The 25,507-nt window shown below is 33.6% G+C and overlaps 1 protein-coding gene across 3 annotated transcripts in view; it reads right to left on the reverse strand.

Annotated features, from left to right (window-relative positions):
• Positions 1 to 25,507, reverse strand: part of LOC143222556 (uncharacterized) — a 191,643-nt gene that overhangs the window by 58,631 nt on the left and 107,505 nt on the right. For all 3 annotated transcript variants that reach the window (XM_076449194.1, XM_076449195.1, XM_076449196.1), the window contains exons 2-3: positions 24,777 to 24,972; positions 2,647 to 2,861 (exon numbers count right to left, since the gene is read on the reverse strand). In XM_076449194.1, the coding sequence (XP_076305309.1) occupies positions 2,647 to 2,861; positions 24,777 to 24,861 (300 nt within the window). In that variant the 5' untranslated portion in view covers positions 24,862 to 24,972. The remainder of the gene's footprint in view (positions 1 to 2,646; positions 2,862 to 24,776; positions 24,973 to 25,507) is intronic.

The following is a 25,507-nucleotide window of genomic DNA, read 5'->3' on the forward strand; positions in this document are numbered from 1 at the left end:
TTCAATAATCTACTATTATAATGTTTTCTAATAAATTTCCTAACAACATTTTTAAATTTATGGGTCTATAATTTTCATGATTATTTGCTGGTTTGCCTTCTTTTGGAAACATAAGAATGTCTGCCTGTTTCCAAGTTGCTGGAATATGACCTTATTTTAGTGAGAGATTAAATATTGCTGTCGAATGCTCGTACAACCTTGGAGGCCGTTTCTGTAGCAATATGTATCTTACCGTTCCTGGTGCTTGCTTTTGAGATATTTTATATTGTTCTGTACCTCTGATGTAGTAATAGGATGTATAAAACTGTTGGATTGGTTAAGAGTTATTACTTAATTAATTTTGCGATTTAATATTTAATGATTATCTAGTTTTTGTAACAAGAATGTTAAAAGTTATTTTAAAAACAATAGTAATTCTGTACGGCCCGTAAGTTGTGTATGTAGTTTAGTTGTTGTACTAGGCTTTTGTAATATTGTTGACGTAATCTCACTCAAGCTTACAAGAGTCTTGCTATATTTAGTATTGTTCTTAGTAGAAGGCTAGATATTTCTAGATCTTTCTGTCACGTACTACAAATGCGTGTAGATACAGAGAACAAGTTAAGTTAGTGGGAGATACAGATTTAGACCGTGTTTGTATGTTTAGCCGTAAAGAGCGTACAATGGAGACTTTTAGTGTTATAATCACAGATTTTATTGTAATAAACATAATGGAGAGAAATAATTCATATTATTAGTTGGGTTCTGAAGTAATTGAACCAAACTTTGTGGACGTCTGGCGAAAAAAGATAATTATATATATATATATAAAGTTCTGTATACAATTTTGTTAACTCACAGGGTACGGTTAATAAATTTATCACTAACGGTAATGATAACAGAATGGAAGAAAATAATTTCTTTTCTAAAATGGAGTTCTAAATTAAATGAACCCGCCTCTGTAGACCTTGACAAAAAAAAATAAAAAAGAGGTACTTGTGTAAAGTTGTGAATACAACTATAGTAACCAACAGTGTTTATTTTGAATTTCACGTAAATCTCACGAAAGCTATCTGTTTCTACTTTAGGAGTGTAAGAATACAGGAAGAGCGGCTAGTTATCACTACCTATCGTCAAGTCTTGGGTTTCTCTTTTACCAACAAATAATGGGATTATCCATCACATTACAATACCCCCATGGCTGAGAGAGCGAGCATTTTAGTGGGACGAGGAATCGAACCCGCGACCCTAAGAATACGAGTCGAACGCCTTAACCCGCCTGTTCATGCCGTGCCTACCCTCTGTAATGCATTTTTATACATACTTCTCATTTGTTTTTTACTATATTGTCTTAAACGAGTGTATTGTGTTCAAATTATCGCCAACAACAGACACCTGCTGTAAAGAATCCGGCCCTATAAAAACCTTACAGTTTTTTCATGTTTATTTATTTCTATATTATTATTATTTAAATTTAGGTGTATAATGGTAAAAGCTGATATATTGTTCTCTTTTGGTATTGGATAATTATAACTGTTCGAATAGTTGCTGTGAGTCCTTAAGTGTGACCAAAATTCTCGTACGTCGGTTTTAGTATTTAGTTGTGTAGCGAAATTGTCACGGTTTTGTCATTTGAGCGTCTTGATCTTATTTCTAATTTTATTTCTGAGTTTGCTTATTTTGTTTTTAATTTCCTGATGTCTTGTTTTCGTGTTGTGTTTTTTTAAATTTTCTTTCTTTTATTGTGTTTATTATTTGTGTATACGGTTTCCGCGTCTAGAATTTGTTGTTTTTGTAATTTCTGAAATGGCTTTGTAAACAAATATGATTATGCGCTCTGAGATTATCGAACTAACTAATTTTGTATCAATTTCTCTTCTAGTCTTTGCTTCTCTTACTAAATCTTTTGATAAGTATTCATTCAGATGTCCAGAGTATAATTTCCAAAAATCATTTTCACGGTTAAGTGTTTTAGAGTAAATTTTATTATTTAAATTTGAAGAGAGAATAAATAGAAGATCTCCGTCAGCATCTTCGCTGATATTGAATGAGATGAAGAATTATAACATTTGTAAAGCACGTATACAAGTTTAAAGTGTAACTTGTGTTACAAATGGTACAATTCCTATTGAATTTGTCTATTACAATTTATCTTTTATTGTGTGATTGAATATTATCAGTGAAGTTTGAGTCTATGGGAATGCCTGATGCGCAGTAGACTTCCACTACTGTTATGTGCTATACTTTCTGTTTGAGATTGTAATTTTTGTAGATGCACAGATGACTAATTTTGTTTAATGCTATTATGCTCCTTTATGGTGAGTTTATCTTTTGTTTATACCTTTGTATGATTGATATCCACGATTCCTAAGAGAGTCGTTTTTGATCAGTATAAATACAATATCTGCTTCAATTCGTTGTATGATATTTTCGATCTCCTTCCTCTTAGAAACTAGTCCGTCCTGCATGTTGATGTGAAGAGTTGTGATTGTTAATGCTTTCATGATAATGTATTTTCCACAACTTGTGAAACTTTTAACGTGGCTACATGTGAATTATGTACATCCTAATTAATGTTATTATTAGACATTATATCAGTTTGCTATTTATCGTTGTTAATAAATCTATAAGGACTTTCAAATATGCGCCTTTTTATATAATACTTACATCCACTCTGACTCCACTAAGTGGAAGAAACTGTCCAGGAGGCCAGTCGTTAGGAACATAACGGTAGAATTCTACGTCATCCTTGTACCACTTCACTGAGTACAGAACATCACCGTTCAGGTCAAAGCTACAAGTGAGTTCTACCTCTTGGCCTACAACAGTTGGCGACGGAACGTCCAACATCACCAATCGTAGAGAGGTTGTTAAGGAAATGGCTGGTAATAATATTAAAAACAAATGTCAAATGTTCTTCAACCTTCGATTCTTTCTAAAACATATGGTGAAAATCATAGTCATATGCTAGATATTAATTAATATGAATGCATAATTTTTTTTAAGGTTTGGTTACAAATGTTTGTATATATATGTGTGTGTGTGTCATTATAAGGTAAATACATATTCTAACGTTTGAAGGACAAAACTACTGCAAATACCAAATATTTCCTTAAAGCAGTTACATACTATGGCTATAAGAAGGGAAATATGCAAGGCCAAGAAAAAGAACATCTCAAAAAAGTACTTGTTAAGTTTAAGAAATTTACAATTGCAAGTCCAGACTGTCTCGAATATTTTCCTAGTTAAAGATTTGTTACATGCAAAATTAGCTACATTGATTATTTTTAACAACTCATATACTGATATATGTTCTGTATGTACAAAAATAGCGAATTATACATTTCCTGATATATTTGTTTATATGTGAGTAATTTTAGAACTGAATGAGTTTATATTTTTAACAGACTATCAAATATATATAGCAGTGTTGGTTTTTAAACCAAGGCCTGAAGTGACAATAGAATTCATTCTCAAGTATTTTACACCTATCTAGTAGCGCAGATAGCACTCGTGTAGCTTTGCGCAAAATTCAAAAACAAACACTTGCCTAGAAGCGGACACTAACTTTACATAATATATAAAATTGAAAAGGATCGTCTCAAAACATAAGTTAGTAATGCCACAAATTAACAATACCGTTTTATTAGAAACCTACTTTGAGATTAATGAAGATTGGAAACGGCTTGAATGGTAACAAGTTTAACGTAATAAGAAAGATATTTTTTCCACTATAATGTCGAAATGTTTGCATTTTTTACTCTGTTATACCTTAAGTAAAGTTTCTTAATATCATTCAAGCCGTTTCCAAACTTTATTCATAATTTTTCAGCTTTGAATCTGCCGTCTTTTAAATTCACTTTCGTGTGGCGTCGGCTTTACGTATTTTGACCGTCCTTTGGGATCAGTTTACAACATTAAGGCGGTAAAATTTAAATGGCTGTCAAACGTTTTTTATTGGAGAAGGGGCGAGACCAACCTAGGCCCCTATATCAGATTTATTCAAATAAAATCAGCCAAGTATTCTCAAAAACTTGTGAAAACAAAATGAAAAACAACTCTCTACCCATACGTATTGATTAGATACACTACATGACCAAAAGTATGTGGACATCCCTTCTAATTAGTAAGTTCGGCTATTTCAGCCATACCTATTGCTAACAGGTGCATAAACTCAAGCATACAACCATGCACTTTCCATAGACAAATATTGGCAGTAAAATGGGTCGTACTGAAGATTGTTTGTTTGTTTATTGTTTTTGAATTTCGCACAAAGCTACTCGAGGGTTATCTGTGCTAGCTGTCCCTAATTTAGCAGTGTAAGACTAGAGGGAAGGCAGCTAGTCATCACCACCCACCGCCAACTCTTGGGCTACTCTTTTACCAACGAATAGTGGGATTGAGTGTAACATTATAACGCCCCCACGGCTGAAAGGGCGAGCATGTTGGGCACAACGGGAATGCGAACCCGCGACCCTCAGATTACGAGTCGCATGATACACGCTTGACCATGCCGGGCCTGTACTGAAGAGCTTAGTGACTTTCAACGTGGTACTGTCATAGAATGCCACCTTTCCAACAAATCAGTTCGTCACATTTCTGCCCTGCTAGAGCTGCCCCGGTCAACTGTAAGTGCTATTATTGTGAAGTGGAAACGTCTAGCAACAACAACAGTTCAGCCACGAAGCGGTAAGCCACACAAGCTCACAAAACGGGGACGGCCGAGTGCTGAAGCGCGTAGCGCGTTAACAATCGTCTGTCTACAGTTGCAACACTCACTACCGAGTTCCAAACTGCCTCTGGAAGCAAGTCAGCACAAGAACTGTTCATCTAGAGCTTCATGAAATGGATTTCCATGGCCAACCAGCTGCACATAGCCTCAGATCACCATGTGCAATGCCAAGCGTCAGCTAAAGTGATGTAAAGCACACAATCATTGGACTCTGGAGCAGTAAAAACACGTTCTCTGGAGTGATGGATCACGCTTCACTATCTGGCAGTCTTACGAACGAATCTGAGTTTGGCAGAAGCCAGGATAACGCTACCTACTTGCACGCATAGTGATGAATGTAAAGTTCTATGGAGAAGGAATAATGGCCTGGGTCTGTTTTTCTTGGTTTGGGCTAGGCGTTTTAGTTGCAGTGAAGGGAAATCTTAATACTGTAGCATATAATGACATTCTAGGGAATTATGTGATTCCAGCTTTGTGGCAACAGTTTGGGGAAGGCCCTTTTTTGTTTCAGCATGAAAATGCCTCCGTGCACAAAGTGAGGTCCATAAAGACATGGTTGGTGTGGAAAAACTTGACTGACCTGCACAGAGCCTTGACCTCAACCCCATCGAACATATTTGGAATGAATTAGAAAGCCGACTGTGAGGCACGCCTTCTCTTCCGACATCAGGGCCCGATTTCACTAATGCTCTTGTTGCTGTGTTGGAGAGAATCCCTACAGCCATGTTCCATAATCAAGTGAAAAGCCTTCCCAGAAGAGTGGAGGCTTTTCTAGCAAAACATGGGGGTACAATTTCATATTAATGCCTATGGTTTTGGAATGAGATGTTCAACAAGCACATATGAGTGTGATATTCGAGTGTCCACAAAATTTTGGCCATGTAGTGCAGGTCCTGTAACAAAAATAATTTGAATAAATGAACACGGGGTAGCTCTTCGCATTTGCAATCTAATTTATATCCATTTGTGAATTTAGTGTGGCTAAGTCAATCTAGTTATAATTTATCACAGGTTAAAAAAGTTAAACTTATCTGAGGATTTCCGAAATCACCTGTGGCGCTGACTGGTAGCCAAAGGAGTTCCTATATTGTGGAGATACGTGGATTGTTTGATTTTAATTTTGCGCAAAGATACACGTCAGCTCTCTGCGCTAGCCGTCCCTAATTTAGCAGTGAGAGACTAGAGGGAAGACATCTAGTCATTACTATCCACCACCAATGCTGAGATTGACCGTTACATTTATAACGCCCCCATGGCTGAATAGTCAAGCACATTTGGTGCGACCGTGATTCGAACCCACGACCTTTAAATTACTAGTCGAACGCCTTAACCACCTGACCAAGAGATATGTGGTAGAAATTGGGCTCGTATTCGATATTTTTTGTAATAATGTGAATTTATTTTCATTTTACAAATATGATATTTTCCATGTTATTAATACACTACCGTATTAGTGTAGGTCTGTTGTTAATACACTGCGTTATTCGTTGTAAATCTGTTGTTAATACACTACCTTATTAGTGTAGGTCTGTTGTTAATACACTACCTTATTCAGTGTAGGTCTCTTGTTAATACACTGCTTTATTCAGTGTCGGTCTGTTGTTAATACACTGCTTTATTCAGTGTCGGTCTGTTGTTAATACATTACCTTATTCAGTGTCGGTCTGTTGTTAATACACTACCTTATTCAGTGTAGGTCTGTTGTAAATACACTGCCTTATTCAGGGTAGGTCTGTTGTTAATACACTACCTTATTAAGTGTAAGTCTGTTGTAAATACATTGCCTTATTCAGTGTAGGTCTGTTGTAAATACACTACCTTATTCAATATAGGTCTGTTGTAAATGCACTGCCTTATTCAGTGTAGGTCTGTTGTAAATACACTACCTTATTCAGTGTAGGTATGTTGTAAATACACTACCTTATTCAGTGTAGGTCTGTTATTAATACACTACCTTATTCAATGTAGGTCTGTTGTTAATACGCTGCCTTATTCAGTGTCGGTCTGTTGTTAATACACTATCTTATTCAGTGTAGCTCTGTTGTTAATACACTACCTTATTCAGTGTAGGTCTGTTGTAAATACATTGCCTTATTCAGTGTAGGTCTGTTGTAAATACACTACCTTATTCAGTGTAGGTCTGTTGTAAATACACTGCCTTATTCAGTGTAGGCCTGTTGTTAATACACTACCTTATTCAGTGTAAGTCTGTTGTTAATACACTGCCTTATTCAGTGTCGGTCTGTTGTTAATACACTACCTTATTCAGTGTAGGTCTGTTGTTAATACACTACCTTATTCAGTGTAGGTCTGTTGTAAATACACTACCTTATTCAGTATAGGTCTGTTATTAATACACTACCTTATTCAATGTAGATCTGTTGTTAATACACTACCTTATTCAGTGTAGGTTGTTGTTAATACACTGCTTTATTCAGTGTCGGTCTGTTGTTAATACACTGCCTTATTCAGTGTAGGTCTGTTGTAAATACACTACCTTATTCAGTGTAGGTCTGTGATTAATACACTGTCTTATTGAGTGTAGGTCTGTTGTTAATACACTGCCTTATTCAGTGTAGGTCTGTTGTTAATACACTGCCTTATTCAGTGTAGGTCTGTTGTTTATACACTTCCTTATTCAGTGTAGGTCTGTTGTTAATACACTACCTTGTTTAGTGTAGGTCTGTTGTTAATACACTACCTTGTTTAGTGTAGATCTGTTGTTAACACACTGCCTTATTTACATTTGCATTCTTATTCCAACCATAATTTATCAACATTAACGTTATTATAACATCACAAGACAAACAAGCTTCTTAAAATTAAAAGTACTCGTTTGGTTTTCCCGTAATCTAAAGAGCAGATACGATAGCAAAACAAGATTTTACCTTGAGTTTGTTTTGTTTTTTGAATTTCGCACAAAGCTACTCGAGGGCTATCTGTGCTAGCCGTCCCTAATTTAGCAGTGTAAGACTAGAGGGAAGGCAGCTAGTCATCACTACCCACCGCCAACTCTTGGGCTATTCTTTTACCAACAAATGGGATTGACCGTCACATTATAACGCCCCCACGGCTGAAAGGGCAAGCATATTTGGCGCGACAGGGGTGCGAACCGGTGACCTTCAGATTACGAGTCGCACGTCTTAACACGCTTGGCCATGCCGGGCCTTTACCTTGAGTATTGCTGGTGATAGAAATTTTAATGCAAAACAACAATTTGTTTCACGATATTAAGTGCAGTGTGTAACCATAGGCGATTTGCAGCTATTCTCAATTTCAGATATGAAATGCTGATTATAGCGCTGTCAAAGCAAGAAGTGCCTATGGTTCCAGACTTTTCGAACATCCTGTATAACATTCGTTAAAACCACCGTGATTTAAATTACATTACATTAATAACATGTCAAAAACAGTCTGGACTCTTAACATTCATTGGTTAAAAAACGGGTTTAAGAATTACTATATTTTTACTAGAATGTCTCACACTGAGTCCCATCCTATTTTCCCTTTTCTTTCACATTCAAAATTTAATTCATAATTTATTTTATGGTTTTTCTGTACGTCAAAAGCAATTTTTACTTCTGCTTTTCTGTACATATATTTTTGCGAAATAAAGCAACCATTCCAGTTATTGAATTTTCAATATCAGTTATATAAAAGATTTCTAACAAGATTCAGTTAACATGAATGCTCATCAAGAATTCATACTCTCACGATTCAGTCATACAAAAGTAACTCAAGACTTTGTGATGGGTGTTTTCAACTATAACTGTTTTCCCTCTAATCCACAAGTTCAAAACTTATGAGGCTATAGTAAAATATCTAGTTCTGAGTAATTTTGCACGAAAATTCGAAACAATCAAACTAACAAGTTTACAGTAGCTGGACGTAAAGGATGAAGACTCGTAATTTTAAGAATTGTTATCAACACCATTGGTGGGCGCAGCATAGATAGTCCATTTTTTTGCTTTGAGCTTAACAACAAACAGACAATTGGCGTATATAGAAAGCGCATTGTTTGAAATGCAAGACATTACCTACAGATGCTTTTGTCTACAACTGAAATTAATCCTCTTTATTAATATATTCATGACTGTCACCTCATTCCTTTTATCATGACAGTAATTGTTTGGTATTATTTATTGTATATATCACAAGAGCTCAGTCTCAATCCACAACTGCAATTGCAATTCATTTACATTGAAGCCAAAGATATAGTTTAAATACGATACACAAACCTTTCCTTGTGGCATAATTAGTTTCACACAGTTTTGTAACAAAGTTTATTTTGATTAGATACTTTTCAGCACTGTGTGTTTTTATACATAAAATAAAACATACATGCAAAAAATACGTACATTGGTAATTTAACTTTGTAAAAAAATCACAAATTATTTGATTCGTTGGATGATTACTTTAAACTTCAAAAACCAAGTTATTTTTTTCATTTAGTAAAAAACAACATGGAAGAGAACAGGCATACAGAGTTACGATATGGATAAAAACAAACAGTTATAAAAAAGAGCAAAGCGAATTTGAGTAGGCGCTGGTAAGAGAGGTTTGTGCACACGTGGTCGCTAAAGAAAATCGATTATATGCCAGCCTTTTTTACGTGTACTTGCTTTTGGCTGACACGAAGAGTTAATTCATCATCGAATTTTGTGGAACAAAATAATGTTTAAGAGTCAAAATAGTAAATTGGTTGATTTATTTTGAAATATTTTCCACTTTTACTGGTTTAAATAAAAATTAAAAAAACTTTTTCTTTGAAATGTCTCTGTCTCAACTTGTTACTTTATATAATAAGTAAAAGATTGAGTGATAAGATATTACTTGAAGCAACGAGAGAGAAACACTCAACGATAGACGAATAAGGAAGAACACTTATCACACAGTTACCTTATCTTTTAACAAAAGAGGTTCGAGAACTTGTGTGTGTCTGTGAAAGGACAGATATAGTCATTTGTTGTTGGTGGAATGAAAGAGACAATTAAATCACTTTACTGTTTACCGAACAAAAACGAAAATTGATGCTTAACCAGATAAAAGGCCTTTTGCAAAATATTAAAGGTTAAAATGTAAGATGAATAATGAAATGAAACTGTATTTACGTAAATAAAGCTTAAATTAGTTTATCAAAATATAAATAAAATTAAACTTCATTGAAACCACAATACATGATCTGCACGTGCTGGTAGAAGCCATAACTTTGCAGAACTTTTTTATTCTCAGTATCCCAAACAGATCTGTTTAAGAACGCTAAATCGGATTTTACTGAAAAATTGAATAAGAACAATACGATAATATCCTGTTCTATGCAACAGTCGTCCGGCAATCCTCTGTACATACGTTAACACTGTACACATATCCCAGGAAACAGTAGGTAACTTATATGATTGGATCCTACTACATGTATAGCTAAATTTAGCACATAACCCCAACCAAATTTATTATATCTCAAGAAAAATTCAAATATTTTGTAGATGTAATTTGTGTGGCATGGCAGAACAAAGTATATGTATTTACATAACACTCGTGAATGTTTTTTGGGCTGTAAAATGTAGCTCAAAGTCCCAGATTATTGATATTATTTTCTTCTTTCTTTAAGATATTCCCGCAAAGTAACACCAGGGTTATCTGCGCTAGCCGTCCCCTGTTTCGAACCTTATGATTGTGGGTATGTTATATGAGTAACTGTCAAGACCAACTGATTAATTAAGATATTGGCGTAGGTGTTTGTTGGTTACTTATATTCTTACTAGTTTATCAGTCCACAATAGTAGCCTTTGTGTAGCTTGGCGCGAATATCCCAAACAAGCCAAATCAGAAGCCTCTTTGAGTAAATATTATTTAGTTACATCACATATGCGCTGCTTAATGTATGGCAGAAGGTGAGAATACGGTCTTGTGAGGAAATTATAAGTGATAAGTTGAACACAATTTCTGAGTTCATTCATATATATTGAGAATGAAACCCGTTGAATGAATCGTCGAGAGAAAACTTCTATATACAGAAATCTTCTGTTGGGGGCCTGGCATGGCCTAGCGCGTTAAGGCGTGCGCTTCGTAATCTGAGGGTCGCGGGTTCGCGCCCGAGTCGCGCCAAACATGCTCGCCCTCCCAGCCGTGGGGGCGTTATAATGTGACGGTCAATCCCACTATTCGTTGGTAAAAGAGTAGCCCAAGAGTTGGCGGTGGGTGGTGATGACTAGCTGCCTTCCCTCTAGTCTTACACTGCTAAATTAGGACAAATACCAACATATTGGAAATTAGCTTACTAAGTGACTCCTATCTTCAAGTAAGGTAATAGAAATTGCCTCAGTAATTATAGTCCTATAAGTCTTACATCAGTTGTGGGAAAAGGTTTGGCAAATCTTATAACAAATACTGTTTAAAGTCATTTGCTAGAGATTACTATTTCATCGGATAGTCATGGTTTCAATAAGGGAAAATCTTGCTTTACAAACCTTCTGGCATGCTTCAAAAATGTTACTACATATCTGGACGAGAATAAAGGTGCGGTTCTGTCATATCTTGATTTTCAAAAAGGATTTAATAAAGTGTAATGTAAAAGATTTGTAAAAACTTATCTCTTTTAGGTGTGGGGGATACGTTAACTAATTGTATAGAAGAGTATCTTGTTGGAAGAAAGCAGAGAGTTGATATAAATGGTGTTTATTCAAACTGGTTTAATGTTGCAAATTGTGTACCTCAGGACTCAGCCTTAGGACTATTGCTCTTTTTGAGTTACATTAATGACACAGATGATAATTTGCTGATAATATCGAGATCTTGGGTGTTGTTGAATGTGAAGACGATACTGTTAATTTACAAAAGGGTTTAGATCATTTAGTGAGTTGGGCAAATAAATGAAAGATTGATCTTAATTACGATAAATGCAAGATATTGCATGTGAGTTATCATAATTTTAATTATAAGTATAATTTGGATGGGAATAACCTTAATAGTGTTATAAAGGGAAGGGATCCTGGTGTAAAAGCCGATCAGCCTATAAGGTCATATAAGCAGTGTACTGTTGTTAGTGGCAGGGCAAATAAGGTTTTAAAATATATCTACAGAAATAATGAATGCAAGTCTAAAGTGGGTATGGTTTCATTGTATATGTCACTTTATTTTGATAAAAGTTTTAATACCCATACCAGCCGTTTTGAGATACATTTTTGCGGTTCAGAGAAGAGTTACTAAAATAGCACCTGGGATGAAGGGGTTGTCATATGAGGAGAGATTAAGATCCTTAAAATTGTTTTCTCTTGAAAAAAAAAGTGTGTAAGATTGTAAAAGGAATTGATAATGTTGATGCATCAACATTTTTCATACTGAACAGCGGAAATTATAAAACTAGGGGACATAAATATAGATTTAGGCAAGGTAGAGACCGTCTTCAGCTAAGACAATTTTATTTTTGAAATTTCGTAGTTGATCTATGGAATAGGTTGCCTTCGGATGTTCTGTAGACAGTAATTTGAGTGGTAGCCGAGATGCACCAACAGGAGCCTTGTTGTCCTTAAACATTATGTTATTTATTTTTAAAAGAATTTATAGAAGTAAATATACATCGAGAAGTAAAATTAATGAAGATGCATATCTCCCGGTGGGACAAGGTAAAATTTACTGCTTTACAACGCTAAAATCAGGTTTCCATTCCCCGAAGTGAACAGAGCAAACAGCCCAATATGATTCTGCTTTGAAAGCAAACAAACAGATACGGATGTATTTTCATAACTCATTCGACAAACAAAATGATAAGACAAACGGAACAATAGTATAAAAAACAAAACAAAGTGACAAACAGTTAATATTCTTAGCCTTAGATATGAAGTCGGTCCTCTTTAAAAACACTTTTAGAGAACAAACGCTATTTAGAAGCACGACTGATATGATAGGTAAGTTAGATGTTTTGAAATTGTTACTGAGTAATGTTTGCATTATCCATTATTATACTTCCTGAAAAAAACAGAACTAGAACACAGCACAGGACAAGATGCTGGTACTAGAAGTATTGTGTTTCCATTAAACAAAACTAATCTGCAAGGAAGCAAATTCTATGAAAATTACATAATAATCAGACAATGTTATTTTAAGGAAGCAAGTACAGAATAATAATTAACTCAGAAACTATTCAGTGTCATCAGTAATGTAGTTTTGCATTTGCAAGAAATATAAATATAAGTAAATAAGTAAATATATAAGTAAATAAATTCAATTTAGATTCAATATTTTATTTGTGTGCACTGAAAATATAAAAAGATTTTCGCAACATATAGTAAAAATAGGTTTTATTTACTTGTACAATGTGATACTTAATGAAAGAAAAATCGTAGTCTTCATATATATATTTATCATAAATTATATACACCTGAGGAACTCTATTTATTGTTCAAGTTTCCAAGAGATGCTAAAACTATCTAGATATTGATGACACATCTTTTATTAAAATTTTAATAAAACGCGACACTTGTACAATTGAGACCTGTGTGCACTTCAAACAGTCACGTCACCCGTAACGTACGATGTGGTTTGATTGATTGATTATTTAAAATTTAGTACAAAATTATAACAATTGGCTATCTGTGCTCTGCACACTATGAATATCGAAACCTGGTTTCTAACGGTGCGAATTCATAGACGTACTGCTGTGCCATTGAGGAGCAATAGGGTCTGTCTGGTGTTACGATTATTTTTATTCTATATCACTATTCAAAATGAACAAGATAAATATAGATGATTTGAGTATAGAAATTTTAGTCATTGAGCTTATCGCTGTGTTCCAAAACAATTAATATATTCAGTGTTGCATTATAAAACATATTGCTCGTTTCGAATCAACATACTCATAATCAGATATATAATCGTATTAATTTGTTTTTCGGTTTCATACAGTTCCATTATTCAGTAAGATTATAAACAGAATAATGTCACTTTAGATTCTCAGAAAAAAAAAAAGATAAATGACAGAAAATGCAACATCCTTGCTTACTACACAGTATATATATATATTAAAGTGAACATACGTTTCTCTTATGAACTTCATCAAACTGTACATTAAAAAAGTTACATAATTTGCCTTATATATGTAAAAACGGCTGATATGGATTGAGAAATTTTTATGTAGAAGAGCGAACAGCATTTCGACCTTCTTCGGTCATCGTCAGGTTCACAAAGAAAGAAAGAGGTAACTGACCGATAGCTGACCACATGTTTGAAGGCAGTTGTGTAATTGAGTGTAACAATGTAGAGGGCGTGCTTAGATGTTGGATATATTTATTAATACACGTATAAAGGTATTCCTTTGTATTGATTTATTTTGGGCTTCAGTTGTTGTTTAAGTAAGGTTTCTTTAATTTTGCGTTTGTTTATGTTTGTTTCTTTATTTAGTATTTGGGTGTTTTCTATAGTTATATAGTGTTTATTTGATTTTCAGTGTTCGAAAACGTGTGAAAGTGACTTTTTGGGTTCTTTGAATCTGGTTTCCATTTTTCTACTTGTTTCTCCAATATAGAAGTCGTGGCAGTTATCACATTGTATTTTATAAATAATGTTGGTGTGGTGTTTTTCAGTGTAGTTTTTAGATAATATAGACCTTACTTTTGGGCCTGGTTTTTGAATAAATTTGGTATTAACTGGAATGTCATATTTTGTTACTAGGTTTTGCCAAATGTTAGTTATTTTTCTACTGATGTCGGGAATATATGGTATGCAGCAGTATATGGTTTTGTGATTTTTTAATTCGTGGGATATATTTACTTTTGTTAGTAGATTTTGCTTTTTGTCTAGGTGTGTGTGTATAATGTTTCCTACGGTTTGAGGAGGAAACTTGTTGATCTTAATAAAGTATTGTTTTATTTTGTCTAATTCGTCGTTAATTTTATCTGGTGAGCATAGTTTTATGGCTGTGTTTATTTGGTTTCTTAGTATGTTGAGTTTTTGTTTTGTTTCATGTGCTGAGTCCCAAGGAATGTATAGTCCAGTATGGGTGATTTTTCGGTAGATTTCTGTTTTAAATTGTGTATCGGTTCTTGTAATTTTGAGGTTAAGAGAGGATATTTGATTGCTTTCTTCCTGTTCACATGTGAAGTTGATGTTGGGATGTATAGAGTTAATGTAATTGAAAAAATTAAGTGTGTGTTCGGTAGATCTGAATCCCACAATTGTGTCATCTACATATCTGTACCAGTATAGTGGTTAATGTAATGCTGTGTTAATTGCTTTTGTTTCAACTTATGTCATAAAAATATTGGCTAGAACTGGTGATACTGGGTTGCCCATGCATAGGCCATTTGTTTGTTATAGTTGTGGTTCTTGAACATGAAGGTGAATTCTATGAGGGTTGCTAATTGTTTGCTGGGTATGTCTATTGATGGGTTAAGGTCTCGGATATAGAGTTCTTAGGCTATCTTGCAGGCTTCAGTGGTTGGAACTTCTGTAAAGAGGGATATAACATCGAAACTAGCCATTAAGGCTTTATGATTAAGTTGATTAAGATTAGACTTGAAATTAAAAGAGTCTTTGATGAATTACGACATTATTGGTCGTAATGGACAATCTGGTTTATGAGGTTTGAGGATGCTGTACATTTGTAGTGTGCGTGAGTCGGTCTTGCGTAGATAGGAAGAAAGTGTTTTTGAAATTGTGTTGGTTTTTTCATTTTTAGTATTATTTTGTTTAGTTGCGTTTCGTGCATCTCTGTTGGATAGAATGTTCTTCATTTTTTGGATGTATTCATTCGTGTCCATTATGGCAGCGTTTCCTTTACCTGCTTTTAGAATTTTTATGTTTTTGTCTTATTTTAGGTCTTTAATGGAATTAATGTCTTTTTTGTAAGATTGTTGTTGTTTTTTTGCTTTATGTTTTGTGAAATTATGTTGATGGTTTTGTGAGAAAATTCTTTGAAAAATTCGTTTAAGATGTTGTTTTTAGGTATTTCTGAAAAATATACATTTTTAATTTCTTCTGGGAAGTTTGGTTGTTGGATGTCAATAAAATTTTCGAAGTTGTCATCTTTCTCTTGGTTGTTTTCTTGTTTTTATTTTCTGTGGAAAGTATTACAAGTCTCCTGGCTAGGTGTTCTAAAAATGTTTTAATTTCTAAGGTTGGAATGTACCTAGGTGCTATTGGAAAGTTGAGTCCTTTGTTAAGTAGATATATCTCGTCTGTGTTTAATAGTCAGTCGGATCTGTTAATTATGAGGTTAGACAACGGTTTGTCGTGTTGGAGTCTTTTCCCACGAATTAAAAAATCACGAAAAATAACCAACATTTGGCAAAAATTAGTAACAAAATATGACATTCCAGTTAATACTAAATTTATTCAAAAACCAGGCACAAAACTAATGTTTATACTATATAAAAACTACACTGACAAACACCCAACCAACGTTATTTATAAAATACAATGTGATAACTGCCACGACTTCTATATTGGAGAAACAAGTAGAAAAATGGAAACCAGATTTAAAGAACACAAAAAGTCACCTTCACACGTTTTCGAACACTGAAAATCAAATAAACACTATATAACTATAGAAAACACCCAAATACTAAATAAAGAAACAAACATAAACAAACGCAAAATTAAAGACGCCTTACTTATACAACAACTCAAGCCCAAAATAAACCAATACAAAGGAAAACCTTTATAGCTATATTAATAAATATAATCAAACATCTAAGCACGCTCTCTGCATTCCTATACCCAGTTGCAGAACCCCCTTCAAACATGTGGTCAGCTATCGGTCAGTTACCTCTTTCTTTCTTTGTGAACCTTACGATGACCGAAGAAGGTCGAAATGTTGTTCGCTCCTCTACATAAAAATTTCTCAACCCAAACCAGCCGTTTTTACATATATATTCTCTACATGTGGGTTTTCTCGTCATCACTGATTATAATTTGCCTTTTATACATATTGCACATTTCATCAAATCACAAAAAAATTGATTATTAGGAACAGCTCGGATTTTTCTTACTATCCTTCACATATTTTGAGTTTTCGATTTTCTGTTGCAATACGTTAAACCAAAACAGCATTCAATCGCAAACAAATATACGTAATCCTATTATCAAATTAAAAACTGTTTGTTTACTTTTAATCTAATTGTGAGAAATCTTGTTTAGTGGTTAATGTAATTTGTGTTTGAATAAATAGCATTTTGTAACTACATATAGCCATACAGAAATCAGTATGTACAGTACTTTAGCTCATGTTACAGATAATTTGAAAATGTTCATAAACATATGAAAGTACTTAACTATAATAATAATATAAATAACAAAAGTTCATGATATAGAAAACAAACTGACGAAACAATATTCTTGTTTGATAGGTCTTACAAGCTAGTTTTAGTGATATTTAATTTCACAAGTTTGTTGTCTGCAGTTTTTCGTACCTTAGGCTAATACAGTCAAGAAAATAGACTCATAATCGATTCAACATTTCATACTATGAGTGAGTATCACACATTGGTATGTTTCATCACGTTACTAACTCTATTTTACTGACTCTCATTCCTGACACCCCTAGCATTTCTATTGCTGTTTCTAAGGTTTAAGTTCAGTAGGTATCGGTCGTCTACTACATCTCTAACCATCCTGTGACTCAATATAATAACCACTAATTATGACATCTCATGACCTGCGCCACTTCAGTCTGGATTCTGCCTTTCTATCAGAGCGTGACAGCTTTGTAAACTTCAGTTTCAGTTAACTGGTTTCTAACAGTTTGCACGCTCTTTACAGAAGTCAAAACCAACAAATATATCCATAAACATAACATTGCATTAACAGATAACACGTTGCTTAATCATTTAAAATTCAGTCTTTCGCTTGACAAAATTCGGTTTATTTCTAATAAAGGTCTATTACACAGTATTTGTTTGGAATTAAGCACAAAGCTATCTGTGCTTGGCCCACCACGGGGATCGAAACCCGGTTTCTAAAAGTGTGAGTCCGCAGACAAATCGCTTTAGCACTGCAGGCCTATTACATAAGGAATCATTAGTGCATAAATTTGCAGGCCTTAGATAGGATTAATGTAATTCTCTACAACACGCATGATAAGTTTCAAAAACATTGGTTACCTAAAAATACACAAATTTTAACGAATTCATTACCTTTCAATATTTGTAAGTCGTGTAGATATGCACGAAGCCAAATGATTTTCTTTCCTTATTTTGTTATTAATAATCAAAATACACAATGAGCTATGTTGACAACAGATGTCGAATGTTTATTTGTTGAATTCTTCTTAAAGCTAATCTAAGGTTTGCTGTGCAAACCATTCCCTAATTTTAAAACTACAGACAAGAAGAAAGGCAGCAAGTCAACTACAACTAGTGTCAACTCTTGTTACACCTTCTCAACGAATAGTGATAGTGACCTCAAAACCTAACGTTGTTATGACTAAAAGAGACGAGCAATTTAACAAACATCTAACGCCTTAACCACCAGATTGTGAGCAGAGATGTAATACCCTGTTTAAGCGTTATAAGTCCTCCAGCTTTTCATTGACCATAAGGAACCTTCAAATACTGTTATAGATTAACATTTAATTACTTCCTTTATTATAGGTTTATACAATCTATTCAGAAATTTTCTTAATGAAGAATGAACTATCGTTAAAATGTAAGCTATAATCACATATTTTAATTCAATGCATATAATCTTATACTAATTTGTAATAGAACCTGAATAAAGGCTGTTTTCAAAGTGGAACTGAAATGATTAAAGAAGTTAAATATGAAAAAACTGAATATAATTTTACTGTAAAATGTTATACAACCACATTAATCGTCACACAACTATGATTTTGTTTAAATTACACCAATGTTTCATTTCATCATGATTGTAGAATTTAAAATATAAAAACTACTATTACTAATTATACTTAACATTCATGGTGATTTACAATTTTTACCCAAATATAAATATAAAAATATAAAAGTGATACAGTTACGACAGAAAGTGTTCGTACCCCTGCGTCGTGAGTAGTTTTTTCCTTATAACTTAAAAAAGTATCACGAATAGGATAATAAAAGTATGGTATGTAATAAATATTATGCTAACACACATCTACATGAATTTTTATGTAAATTAAACGACAAATAAACTGTTTATAAACAAATAACCAAAAATAGGAGGAGCAGAAAGTGTTCGTACAGTTCAGAACGTGTGAAAAAACTGATATTACCGTAAAAATTTGTTTAGTTTGGCAAATAAACTATATTATACCATGCCAGAACTAAACACTGGGGTAATAATTATTGGAATTAGCCAGCAAAAAATGTACTTCCGGCAATTTAGCGCCGTCTCCGTCATTATCTGCTTGGTCATCATGACGAACAGGAAACAACTGTCCAGTGATTTAAAAAACCGAATTATTGTAAAATACAAGTCTTGGGTGTCTCTTTCCGGTATTGCTACACAACTTAATGTGCCGAAATCTACTGTTCAAAGCATAATTGCCAACTTCAAGCTTACAGGATCAACTACTAACCTCCCTCGTTCCAGACGCCCCACCAAAATTCCAGAGAGAACCAAGAGGAAGGTTCTCAGAGAAGTTAGTAGGAACCCTCGTTTAACACGTAATGACATATAGAAACTAGTAACGGAAACTGGGGTTGAAGTAAGCACCTCTACAGTTACGAACATGTTACGCTCTTCTGGGATCAAAGCATGCCGTCCTCGTAGAACTCCATATTTAAAGCCTGTTCATTTAGAAGCACGATTGTGGTATGCAAGAAAGCATGTAGATAAACTCTTTACCTATTGGAAGAGTATTCGTTGGTCAGACGAGACTAAAATCGAGCTTTTCGGCCACAATGATGTTCGCTATATTTTAAGTAAGAAGGGAGAACGAAATATTCCAAGGAACACCGTCCCTACAATTAAACATGGAGTAGCTCGATCATGCTATGGGGTTCCTTCAGTTCTTCTGGTGCAGGCAGCCTGCACCGCGTCAACGGAATCATGAAAAAAGAAGAGTACGTTGATATATTAGGCACTTATATCAAGAATGATGCTCGAAACTTGCGGCTTGGGCGTCGTTGGATCTTCCAGCACGACAATGACCCTAAGCATACATCGAAATATGTGCAATCCTGGTTGCAGAGGAACCATATAAGCGTTCTGGAGTAGCCATCGCAGTCACCCGATCTCAACCCAATTGAAAACGTTTGGCATGAGTTTAAGACCAGGGTTCATCAGCATCATCCGATAAACTTGCAAAAGTTGGAGGTGTTCTGTGAAGAAGAATGGAAGAAAATACCAGTCGAGTACTGTCAAACGATCTTGGAGGGCTATGTGGAGAGATTGCGCCAAGTAATTCACCTGAAAGGCTACACAACTGACCATTAAAGTGGACGCACGAACACTTTCTGCCCCTCCTATGTTTGGTTATTTGTTTATAAACAGTTTACTTGTCGTTAAATTTACATAAAATTTTATTTAGATGTGTGTTAGTATAATATTTGTAATATACCATACGTTAATTATCCTGATCATGATACTTTTTAAGTTATAAAGAAAAAAACTCCTCACGACGCAGGGATACGAACATTTTCTGTCGTAACTGTGTACGATATTGTTAGTTTGTTTTATTTTCTTAATTCCGCCCAAAATTATACGAGTGCTATCTGCGTCAGCCGTCCCTAATTTACCAGAAGGAAGGCAGCGAATCATCGCCACCCACCGCCAACTCTTGGACTACTCTTTTACCAGTCAATATTGTGGAATGACCGACATATTATAATGCTCCTACAGCTGAAAGGGCGAGTATGTTTGGTGTGACGGGGAGTCAGATTACGAGTCGAGTGTCTTAACCTGCTGGCCATGCTAGGCCAATATAGTTATTATCCTAAAACTATTGAAAAATAAATATGATTTGTTTTAAAGGACTATTTTAATTCTCTTTATACATAAAGATTTGAAAAAAACAATTTATCCTTATCTACTGCATAATACTTTATTACTGGTAGAATAGTTTAGTTGAGGTTTTTCTATTTTATTTAAAGATTTTCATACATTAATAATTCAAATAAAATATTTAAAGTTAAAACAATAAGTATTAGTGTCTAGTAGTGTGCTTCTCCCGAAACCTTTCAATGAAGTGGATTTTTCAATTACTGAAATGCTTACAAATTACAGTAAAAATTTTATGACATTTGTAAAAGGCTTTTACTTTAACAATTATAATAGACAATAAACATTAAACCTTCGTTAACCAATTATAATTATACAATAAAAGAAAAAAATGTATTTTAACTTCATGGATGATAATTTGTTTTTACAATTCAAATTACTTCAGGTAAAGTACGTTTTTTGGGTGTATTTTTACTAAATTAGAAAAGTAGCTAAGGTTATGAATAAAATTAATGTAATAAATCGGACTTTTGAGAAACCTGTTGTAGCAGATTTACAATTATGTATTTGTTTTTATATCAATATTTGTTTTTGTCAAATTAATATTTAAAAATGTATATAAATTATACTGTTAAATACGTATTGCGAAATTCCCGCCTATTATCTAAATATATAGAAGCTTCTCGAGTGTAATATTTAACAACCTACTATGTGTGTATACAAAATACCTGTATTGTTGCCTTAGCTGAAATTTCTAGAAAATTTTCTCTCAAGCTTATAAAAGGTAACCAACGCAATGCGAAGAGAAGTTAAATATTGTGCGGTTTTATAACACCCCATAGCTGAAAGGTCAAGCATGTTTGGTGCGACGAGGATTCAAACCCACGACTCCCAGCGTGCGAGTCGATCGCCCTAACCACCAGGCTATGCCGGGCGAATTAAATTTATCTGTATCAACCTTGTTAGCAAATATCATAAATGTAATGCGTATCGACATTCAATAACTTCTAAATTAAAATTTTAGATTATTTGAAACGTTGTTCTCTCCTTATCAGTAAGTGTTAATACCCATACCAGCCGTTTTGAGATACATTAACATGCTCTTAGATAGACGTGGTTTAAACATATAAGTTAACTAACACATTGTGATATTATTAAACTACCAAACCTAAGATAAAGGAGAACTCTTGACATTTTTTTTACGAAAATTAAAAAAAAATAGTGTTTAATTTATACACTGCTGCATTGCTTCACTTATTCCAATATTAAAATACTTATACACTAATTTGACATTTATGGAAAATTTATTAAACAATTATTAATTAATAAACCGATAGGCCTGTCCTTTCAATCTGATTTATTCTACAAATAGTAAAATATTTTATTGCCATATCAAAGCCCTTGCATGAAAGATAGAGAAAATCTAACCTTGACTGGGTGGTAAAGTCACCCTTGTATTTTATCTTATTCTCACAAAGTATACTTTACCTTTGTTTTTTAGTTTAGTTTCGTGCGCTGACGCCAATGTCTCATGACATGTTGTTTTGTGAGTATTGTTGTTTCCTGTTGCCTCTAATTTTTTTATTATATCGGCTGACTTTATCATTTTAGGTTTATTAAATGTTGAATTTCCCAATTTTCTTGTTTGGTTTTTTATTGCTTACAGTTATTTCAGCACAATACGTAGAAAGCAAGTCAAAAACCAATTATAAAAAAATAAATAGCGCAATGTTTTATGTCCGTCTTTACAAAAACAATGTTGCACTTCAAATAAAAGTTCAATTTCATAAATGCTGAATTTTTGTTTTGTATTTATGACAACGCTAAATGACACTGTCTGCCACTACTTCTAATTTTGAACTACTGACCACAGGGCAGACAGCCACTCAGTAGCACTTTAACGCTACCACTAAGATAACTCCTGTAACGCAACTACAACTTAAAATGCGAGAAATATTTTGTGGCATTGCATGGAACTAAGTTGGGTTCACTACACCTGCGCCCGATAATAAATGTTATGCCAATTACGTCGTACCTATTAGATGCAAAATTATATTTCTGATGGAATGTTTTTACCAACTCAACTTCCTTATTAAAAAATTAATGATAAATGTAAAACCATAAAATCATCTATTGGCAGTTTGGCGGCACAAATAACATTATAAAAATTATTAAAAGATGAGATTTATAACAGCCAGTATGGTGGCTACTCAATATTATTTAGTACAGCTGTTATGGATGCTATGGATTATATCTAGCCTTAACTTTACAATATATAACAAGAAATCAGACTCAATACATTCAATAAACATTCATTAATTAGTAATCAAAGCTAAAAAAATATCTCTTGCATTTCCAGTATCAAATGTTTTGTGTTTTTTTTGGTAATATTTCTGAAAGGTTAAGGTATCTATGTGATGAATCAAGTAATATTTATCATTATGAAGAGTTTAGGTAAACAGTATCCATGTAATTTGTTTGTTACAGAAATTAATTACCAAGACTAATTCTGTATACACCAAACATTAAGTAATAAGAACATATAAACCTACCTAAACTAATCCAACTCATAAACTTAATATGTTGCGTCGATTTGACTACAAAGTGGGAGTTAGCTCGTAAAGTTATCTAATAAAAGGTTTTTATCACCCGCTCTGTAATAGGGCAGGTGACATTAATATTATAGTTTCAAGAATACCTACCTTCATCTGATAGAGTAAAATTTTTACGAGTTTTAAACTACACTGATTATGATTTTACCTCAGAAATTGGGTAGTTGGAAGGATGGTTCTTTTTAAGCTATAAATATTTTACTTTTTAAGCTTTGGTATGTGTGTATCATGCAGAACATCTGGCTAATGCAATACCTTATCTCTTGCCATACACAAACTTCAAATAAAAAATATATCAGTCCTATCAGAGTTAGTGGAGTTGCATAAATCAAAATCGCTGATATCATTCTTATGTTTTACCAGGCGTGTAAAATATAGAAACATAAAACGCAACTACAAATAGTTTTAAATATACCATGAATAATTGTTAATATTAACGGCACTAAACATAACATACATTATCAATATATACGTTATTATCATGGTCTGACGTCAATGTTTTTTATCTTAAATCTCGCGATCTAGTATCATAATTATAGGGCCTTGAATGACCTGGTTATTAGGGCACTAGACTAGTGACCTATGAATCTCGATTGGAGTCCAATACTCGATCATGCTCGTCCTTAAAGCTGCAGGAGCGTTGTAATGGGATAGTCAATAACATTATTCGTTGGTGAAAGAGTAGTTCCACAGTTAAAAGTAGCTGGTGTTGACTAGCTGCCTTTCCTCTAGTCTATAACTTCATACTTATGGACGGATAACATTGATATACCTTGTATAGCTTTCCATAAAATTTAACAAACAAACAAATGTAATTGTGTATCTATCACAACAAAACATGTAACATTTGTCCCAAAAGTTGTTTATTTGTAGTTAAACACAAAGCTAAACAACGGGCTATCTGTGCTGTGCCCACCATGAGTATCGAAAGCCGGTTTATAGCAGTATAATCCGCAGACATGCTACTGACTCGATGGACGCGGGGGCTTAAGGAAACTTTATAAGAGAATTTTATTTTTGTAGTGGATTTAACAAAAATGCTACGTTTATTATTCAAAGAACTATGGTGAGTTATAATATGTTTTTCGTGAATAAGATACTTCCTCAAACATTTAAAATGATATCTCATTTCCACACTGGAAATTACGATTTTATTAATTTATATTAAAATATATATTTCTATAAACATGTCATTTACCAAGTCACTCTAAATGCTTTTACACAAATGTAATTATGTTGTATAAATATTATTAAATTAACAGTAAAGTCTGAAATCTTAAAGACCTCGAAAACAATTCAATGCTTATGGAAGTCCTGAACTAGAGTTCTTTGAGTCTACACATAAACCTTACAATGGAATATTTTATAACTTGTTCATGATTGTCTTATTACACCAATAGATGGCGACACAAATATTTGTTCACTGATGTCATTCAATCCATTTCAAGTAAAATTGATACTTTCTTCAAAAAATTCAGGGTTAATATTTTGGATGAATATGTGAAGAAACTAATTCCCGTACTTATGTTTATTTTAAAGTATATAATACCATATAAACAAACATTTTATTAAATACTAACCACTCATTAATAACGTTATAATGAAAGTATACTCCAGCGAAGTGGCGAATCGATTCCTAATGTTAAACCACCTCCAAAGTTCCATGCCGGAAATTCCAAGTGAGCCTGGTGAGTAGGCGTGCCGCTTCTATGTGACGAATTTTTTTATCATCAGCGAATGAGAATGGGAATAAACTTTCAAACAGATTATCTTCACCTAGTGAGAATACAAAACTATTTAAAAACTTATATGGTGAATATTAAATGTAAGCTAACCTCATTTTAAAACGTAGCTCCAATTAAAAATAAATTCATAGGTCTGAAAGCAATGAGGAATAACTTTGAACACGTAGCACTATTCAAAAAATTAATAAGTTTTAATTTCTGATACATTTCTGTTTGCAAATGATAAGCATTTATTAAATTTCATATTATATATATATATATATTAGTGAAAATAATGACATTTTAATGAAGTTAAATAAGTAAACTCATAAGGAAGAACTGCGTTAAAAACAGCAAATGGAAACCTCTGACTAATTATATAATTTGTTATTTTAACTCAAAAACAAATCAAGTATAATTTATTTGCTGTACTGTCAATTGGTGCCTTTCTACCATATTGGAGGCTGGAATGGTAACATCAAGAGGTAACACCTATTCTTTTATTTCAATTAATTATTTATTTGAGAGAGCAGTCACCTTCCCACAGTGAAGGGTGATATAGATGTGGGACGTTCTGGGCTTGAGCA

The sequence above is a fragment of the Tachypleus tridentatus genome, chromosome 8, assembly GCF_004210375.1.
Source record: "Tachypleus tridentatus isolate NWPU-2018 chromosome 8, ASM421037v1, whole genome shotgun sequence".
Lineage (NCBI taxonomy): Eukaryota > Metazoa > Arthropoda > Merostomata > Xiphosura > Limulidae > Tachypleus > Tachypleus tridentatus.